This window comes from Chelonia mydas, chromosome 11 (genome assembly GCF_015237465.2).
Source record: "Chelonia mydas isolate rCheMyd1 chromosome 11, rCheMyd1.pri.v2, whole genome shotgun sequence".
Classification (NCBI taxonomy): domain Eukaryota; kingdom Metazoa; phylum Chordata; order Testudines; family Cheloniidae; genus Chelonia; species Chelonia mydas.
In genome coordinates, this window is record NC_051251.2 from 7,975,037 (window position 1) to 7,982,752 (window position 7,716).

At 45.5% G+C, this 7,716-nt stretch overlaps 1 protein-coding gene across 4 annotated transcripts in view; it reads left to right on the plus strand.

Moving 5' to 3' along the window:
- The window catches only part of MRAS (muscle RAS oncogene homolog), a 61,334-nt gene extending 57,722 nt beyond the window's left edge, over positions 1-3,612 (plus strand). For all 4 annotated transcript variants that reach the window (XM_043525390.1, XM_007061302.4, XM_043525392.1 and 1 more), the window contains one exon: positions 2,722-3,612. In XM_043525390.1, the coding sequence (XP_043381325.1) occupies positions 2,722-2,821 (100 nt within the window). In that variant the 3' untranslated portion in view covers positions 2,822-3,612. The remainder of the gene's footprint in view (positions 1-2,721) is intronic.
- The last annotated feature ends 4,104 nt before the right edge of the window (positions 3,613-7,716 follow it).

Below are 7,716 nucleotides of genomic sequence, written 5' to 3' on the forward strand. Positions count from 1 at the left end.
CTGTAACACAGGGCAGGGGGTAATTCTCTGTCTCTGGGATCATCTTCCAGAAATCAGCTTTGTATAATGCTGCTAATGTTACCTTGTTTCCTAATCATACTTCTAAACAATAGATTTGGGTCTGGTCAGTTCTCTGAACAGTTAACTGTCTAGAAAGAACTCACTAAACATGTCTTTCAAAATTTTATCTCAATAGACTGTGGTTGGGGGTGAGGGGAAGAAGTCAAGGACCAATCAGTTATCTTTAGCTATGCAGTATTGGCAACCCCAAGCATTCCAAAATCATGAATCAGGCTCTACACATTATAAGATCGGCTGAATTTTGTTTTGGGGTGTAGTTTGGTTTTTTTTGTTTGTTTGTTTTTTGGAGGGAGCTTTAGGCTTTCTATTCTTTGAGCCCTTCAGGGTCTCATTTTTATGCTTTTCTCTGCAACCATAAGGGCTAGTGGCATTTTTAAAAACAAATCAAAGCTAAGATTCTCACATAAGTAACAGGACTCCCGGAGCTGGGGCTTTGAAAAAAGACACCAAATATCTCAAGGCTCATGATCAAATCACAAGAGTTGGGCTCCCACAACACTGGCTGTGTCCCGTATCTGGTGTGGCTAGCTTATCCTTTCTGTTCAGCGCTCAGCTCATAACCAGCTGAGGAGGTGGTTAAGGTAGATCCCCAACACACAGATTTGATTTGTTCCTGAGACTATGGTTCGGACCTTTGTGAGTTGCCAAGAAGACACACGGTCTGTGGAATCAAACCCAAGTCTCCTGACTCCTAATCCTGCGTTTAACTACGCAGCCTTCCTTTCTCCTGTTTATTCGGCAACTCTGGGCCAGATCTTCAGCTGGTGTAAACTGGTAGCTCCACTGCAGTTAGTGTAAGGGAAAACTATCTAGTGGTTGATGGAGCTATGTCCATTTATAGTAGCTGAGGATCTGGTCCTGTGCGTAGCAGCCAGTCCCCTTTTCTAAATGGCGTGACTCTGGGTAGCTTGTAACCTAGAGCATTTGGGAGGCCCTCAGTGACACAGAAGTGTAAATCGAATGGAACTGCAGTAGCATTAAAGATACTGCTCATCCAACACCCACAGAAGTTGCTGACTGAAGTGATTGAGGGCTGCCCTGGAAGACAGTTGCGAGGGAATCCCAGCTGTGCATTTCTGATTGCTTTGATTTCATGCTGCCTGGAGTGTCCTCCTCAGGGCTGGTGTCTGGCAATGACCCAGAGCACTTTCTCCTTCTGAACCACTCAGCACTTTAGATTGGAAAATGTTTTATTTAGCAGCACAGGGCAGAACCCATTTGAACAGCAGGTTTGAAAACACCCAACGCTAATTGATTCCAAATCAATTCATTTGACCTGGGGGAAATTCCAGCCAGATGTAAATCTTTAACAGGCTTTAAGTATCAGAGGGGTAGCCCTGTTAGTCTGTATCCACAAAAACAACGAGGAGTCCGGTGGCACCTTAAAGACTAAGATTTATTTGGGCATAAGCTTTTGTGGGTAGAAAAACACTTCTTAAGAGGCATCTGAAGAAGTGGGGTTTTTACCCACGAAAGCTTATGCCCATATAAATTGGTTAGTCTTTAAGGTAGCACCGGACTCCTCGTTGTTTTAACAGGCTTTAGTTCTCCCCTGATTTCTGTTTCTCTGTAGTCCCTTGCTCAGAACTCAGTTTCCCCTGTGGCTGAGTAAGCTATAATGCAGCATGTCCGAACACGAGGGTAACCATATTTACCAGATGACGGGGCCCAGCCTGACATTGGGGAGAGAGGGAAGGATTGTATTTTAACCAGGACACAGTATATTGCCTTCTCACTTCAGACCTTATAACTCCCATTAGCATTAATATATTGTGCATGCTCCTCTCCCCTACCCCTTGAAAACTGGCTAGCCACTTACCGTGGTAGATCATCTGATAGGGGCAGGGTGAGTAGAGGTCATGCTCCCTCTAGCAGAAGGGGTGAGAATAGCAAATCTCCTCTGACTAACATGGCTACCCCTCTGATACTCCTCTGAAATGTGTCTCTGCAATCCACTGCCATGGCAACGTTACCCTAGCCCCTTTTTGTAACCTTTGCTGTAGTCACAATACTGTCCTTCCTTCTTCCTAGCAGCTGCTGCTGCTGAAGAGGCTTCCCTTCCCCCATCCCAGATGGATGGCTATTCTTCATTCCTAACTTCATTAACTTCAGCTCCTTGACTCTAATGGGGCAGCTGGCAGTGATCTGGTGAATTATTACTATTATCGAATACCAGGAGGGCCTTTGATGGGTTCAGAGCTGCTCATGCACCCAGGAGGACACTGTCCCCATCTCGGAGAACTAGCAATCTAAGAAACTGGCCAGAAACACGGTACGAGCGCCCTGGATAAATGCAGCGCCTGCTGGTCTGAGCCCAGGAAAAACAGTTTGTTCCTGAACTCTAGTGTGTGTCTCTCTCACTCCATGGCAGTGTGAGTAGGAGCTGTGCCAGGCTATTTAAATTCTCACCGACAGAGTCACATCCCTTTGTTCTTTCTTTGTTTTGGTCCCGTATCTCTTTGTGCAGGAGGGAAGAGGAGAGGTTCACCTGCCGTAGGGGTCAATGAGTGGGGATAGCCATTTCACCCCAGGGGTCTCTTCTGGCTGATTCTTAGGGCTCAGGAGATACTTGTCTATCTGCCCCTAGCCTAAACAGTATGGGTGGTTCACTGGGTTTGCTTCTTTCTTTCCTCCAAACAGGCAACAGATCCCAGAGAAAAGCCAGAAGAAGAAGAAGAAGACCAAATGGCGAGGAGACAGAGCGACTGGCTCCCACAAACTGCAGTGTGTGATTTTGTGACCCGGGGGCTCTTGGCACCCCCGCCTGACCTAATGTGAATTAAAAAAGTACTAGCAAGACACACTGTACCACCTAACTGCACCGTAACGCTTCTAACAGTGGACCTTACACCGAGGAACTTGCTGGGGGGGGAGGGGGAGGTGTTGGACTTGCTGACATACTTGAGCGGCAGCCAAACTGCTGGAGCTTGGCCTGGTTTGCGTGCGGTGCCGAGTGGATTGCAAGCGTGGCGAGGAGGAGGGAATATCCAGGACCAGGACTCTCGGTCAACAATCCCCGGCTCCTTGGTGTTTATTTTAAAAAGTGTGTGTGGGGCGGGGGGGTTTAAAGTGTTGGTTTTATCTGCAAACATTTCTTCATGTGACCCATTTCTAGCAGCCGTGAATGACCCTTTGTTTGGTACAGTCGATGTATGTGTGGGGGCAGGGGGAAGGGCTTTTTTTTTTTTTTTGCTCAGTGAGCACTGGGTTGGAAAGAAACCCAGCTGGGGTTAGTTTCTTTTGCACTGAACTTTCTCTTAGACAGAGATGCCAAAACGCAGCTTCATATGAGAGTGCATTGATTTGAAGGAAGAAAATGAATTCCAGCTGCTCTCCGCACTCCAGACCTTGTGTCAGACCCTGGAGGGCAGCCAGCTCACAGTCCATAAACTCCAGTGTAGAAAAGAAGGGGTGGGGGGTTACCCTCTATGAGGAGGTTCTGTTTCTGTTTTGTATTTTGGGGGCATGTCTGATTCAAAGGGTATTTTGTTAACCTCAAAATATTTAAATTAAAGTAATTTACAAATGGAAGGAACGGACTCGGGGGTTTTTTAAGACAAACTTGTACTGATTTATTTAGAGGAACAGACATTAGGTGCTGCATTCCTCCTTCCAAGTGTGTAAAGCAGCCCTTGGATTCCAAGTAGGTCCTGGAAACTCCCTTGCCTTTCCCTGCAAAACCAATAACTACACAATATGAAGATGGCTAACTGGTTTGTTCTCCCCATCCAAGTTCTCAGTTCAGGAGGATTGGCTCCATTTTCTTACTCTTTTCCTTCTCCCACACTTTTGGTTAGTTCCTGCTGCCTTCGACATCATTTTGGAGTTTTGCTCTTGACTCAGGTAGGATTTGTCCCTTCATGACTTTAGTGAGCCATTAACAGCATGGAGATGAAAGATGTCGGACCCTCAGAGCAGGTGCAGGTGTTCAAGCTGCCTTCCATCACCTCACTGAAGTGTTGACCTGAGTCCTGAGAGACCATCTTTCAGGTTGAGGGAGGAATGAAATATCCATTCAGTCCTTGGCCTCTCTGACTGCTAATTGTGGTGGTGGTTTTTTAAATAGAATGGACAGTCGTCCACCGGACTGAGACCACCAATTCATTCAGCGTGGGCTGCCAAGCCCACTGTAAGAGTAACAATGTTCACTTGTCACCAGCCCAGGCTGGACTGAGTTCTATTCAGTTATGCCTTATTTGGCATGACAAGCTATAAAAATGTTACCAAAGCGTGAAAGCCAGAAACCCTGGGTATCTGAAAGCTGTAGATACTGGTACGAAACATAAAGGATGTGCCCATGATGGGGCTCCACCAATTTGCCTATCTGCATTTGTCCCTGTGTCCATTTGTCATTATTGTCTATTTTTTTTTAATTTGGGCCAGGCTGTTTCATAGCACATCTTTGCACAATTCTCCTTGCCGTGAGTGAGTTCACTTTTTGGACAGGTAAGTAAAAGTAATGAAAAATCCTAACCAGATTGTATTCTGCTATGTCATGCTAGTAGATTTTGTTCCTTGGCTGGTAATTGTGTAAGGCTGTTTTGCCAGGCTGAATAGTATAATGCTATCTCGGCTGGTGTTTTCCTTCCTCCTAGTTTGCAGACCTCATTTTTCTTCATTGCTTTTTCATGAAAAAATGTTTATTTCTGAAAACATGAGGAAATATTTCTCCTGGACTCCCACATTTTAGACAGTGGAGTAGGAAGGGCCAACTGACTTCAGTGGAGCTAGTGCAGTATATTCCATCTGAGAATCTGGCCCAAAATTCTCTCTTCTGTCACATGGGTTTCTCAGTGGCTGAGCTGTTGTGGCCTGGTAGCCTGAGGGTGAAATCTTGGCCCTTTTTTGATGTTAAAAGGAGTTTTGCCATTGACTTCAATGGGATCAGAATTTCACCCTTGGAATTTATACCTGCCCTGCCATTGTCATAGAGAAATGAATGGCTCGGTATCAATCTGCAAGTTATGCAGTCCACAGTCCATGATGACTCTAAAGTGTAGAAAGACTAGAGTTGACTCGGTTGCATCCCTGCTGGAATCCCCTTCTACTGTGATTTTACTAGGTAGTTTTAAAATCAAACATATATTAACATCCGATCACATGAGGTCCCTTCTACAAAGAGTACAGCATCTACCACCCTTGGGACCATCTTCTTTAGAAATAATCTGGTTTTTATGTAATGTTTCTAGGGGAATTTGTTATTGATTTTATTTTAATCCAAACTTCTGGGAATACTTCCTGGAAGATATCTGAATCTTAAATTACAGCTGGTGCAACTGTTCATTGTATATGTGAAATTATAGTCCTCTGATTTTGAGATGTCCTGATCATTTCTTCAGCAAACAACTAATAGTATGGAAAATTGTAAGGTGGGAAATAAGCAGGAACAGATGAACTCCTAATTAAGTACAAGAGTAGTAAAAAATGGAGAAGAAGGACACAGCACAAACTATGTTAATCAAATTATTTCTAAATAAAAGTGATTCCCAGTACGAGTCACATGTCTAAGGCTATGTCTACAATTATGGTGATGTGTACAGTACATACACTGCACACACCCTTTCAGTGGTATAAATAGCAGTGTAGACAGTGGGGCACTGGTTAGGTGAGTAAAGATACTCCAGAACTTTAGGGTAGGTACCCAACCCAGTTCTCTACACGCCCAAGCAGTGCCACCCTGTCTCCATTCCTGTTTTTAGCAGTGTAGTGTCCTATTGTCTCGTCGCTGCTGGAACCTTCTCTGCTACAGGAAAAGGCTCCAGCAGTGGGGAAAGTCTCTCTCTGGTAGAGGGGAGGCAGTGGGAGCCTTTCCCAGTTGCCTCCTCTCTGACAGAGCCTTTCACTGCCACATGTAGCTACACACCACAGTGTGGACGCAGCCTGCCGTGTAGCTACACGTACCCTAGACACTGGTGTCAGTGTAGACCAGGCCTAATAAGTAAGGATAAGATGATGTCTCAGAGATCAGATTCCGTGACTGCGAGACCTCCGTGACATTTTCCACTTCAGCTCCCGGCCAGCAGGGCTGGAGCTGGCAGAGGCCCCCACAGCTCTCAGTCGACACGGTTGGCAGGAGGACCCGGAGCTCCGAGACACAACAGCGGAAACTCGGAGCCGTCAGCCACAGCGACGGCAGGCGCTGCCCCCGTCCCCGCTTCTCGTCCTGCAGCAGGGCTCGGGCTCTCATCTCCCCCTCAGGCCCATTTTGTCACAGTTATTTTTAGGAAAAGTCAGGGATAGGTCACAGGCAATAAACAAAAATTCATGGAAGCCTGTGACCTGTCCCTGACTTTTCCTAAAAATAACTGTGACAAAATCTTAACCTTACTAATAAGCCATGAGTTGTGAAGTGGTTGTTTGTTTTTGTTTTGGTTTTTTTGTTTGTTTTTTTAAGTCACTGGGTTGCTCAGAGTGGAGGTGTAATGGGTTTTGTTCACCCCTTCAGATGCAGCTCAGGTCTGTTGTTATAATGAATCCATGTGCTACACCCACAACTACATGTCACACACATACTCCTGGGGAGCTGGGTCTGGAAACGTGGCTAGTAAAAGCACAGATTGCTGCCACATAAACTTGAAAAGGACTCCCTGAACGAGTACTAGTGAGTATCTTATTCTCCCTGTGGACCACCCCCTGGAGAACACGTGTCACTCATACATTCATGCTTATATATATCATAGTGGCCGAAAGAAGCTGCCATTTGCTGAGGATTCAGTAGTTCATGTGAAAATGAGTTTGCTGGTCTCTATCTAGGCTGTAGTCAACAGATGCTCATACCTCAAAGCTAATCGTCAGAGTGAGTCTTCGCAAAAAGAAAAGGAGTACTTGTGGCACCTTAGAGACTAACCAATTTATTTGAGTCTTGAAAGAATGAGCAGAGAAGCCAAGGATGGACTGAATAAGGGAGATTAGCTGCTGTCTCAATATTAGAAGGGGCCAGTCTAGGTCCAGGTTTAGGCACGTTGCTAAGACGGCGTAATGGAAGCTTGCACCGTCACTACCTGTGCAGTCATGTCCCTGCCCTGGGGGTAGAGTGCACCATGCTCTGATCGGGGTACTCAATTCACCTGAGTAATTTTGAATTAAAAGAAAAACTGTGTGAGCAATGTACTCCACACACCCCCAGGCCTCATGTCTGCAAAGGGCTAGACCCACACAGACTCCTTGGCAAGACCAGGGTCCTAACATTCACTGAAACACATGGAGACACTAACAGCCTCACAGCACTGTGCTGCTTCTTAAGTGGGGATACTGTAAGCACTTGGGCCCAAAGCCTCAAAAGTATGAAGGTGCCTAACTCCCACTGAAATTATTTCACTGGGAGTTAGGTGCCTAAATGCCTTTAAAGATCTGGGCCTGGGTTCCTGACATAGATGTAAGTAGTTTTTCCTCTCTGAAAAGGTGTGAGAAAAAAATTAGATAAAATGCCCTCAAAATCGGACCATTCCTACTTCACGTTTCTGCTTCTCACCTTGCACCAATTTAACTCCCTTCACATCAGTAGATCACCACTCCAGGTTAACACCAATATAAATGCTAGAGCTGGTCAGGGGTTTGTATTTTATTTCCCGGGGGGGGGAGGGGAAATTCCATGTTTTTTTTTTTTTTTTTTAAATTGCAGAATTTTTCCTTTTA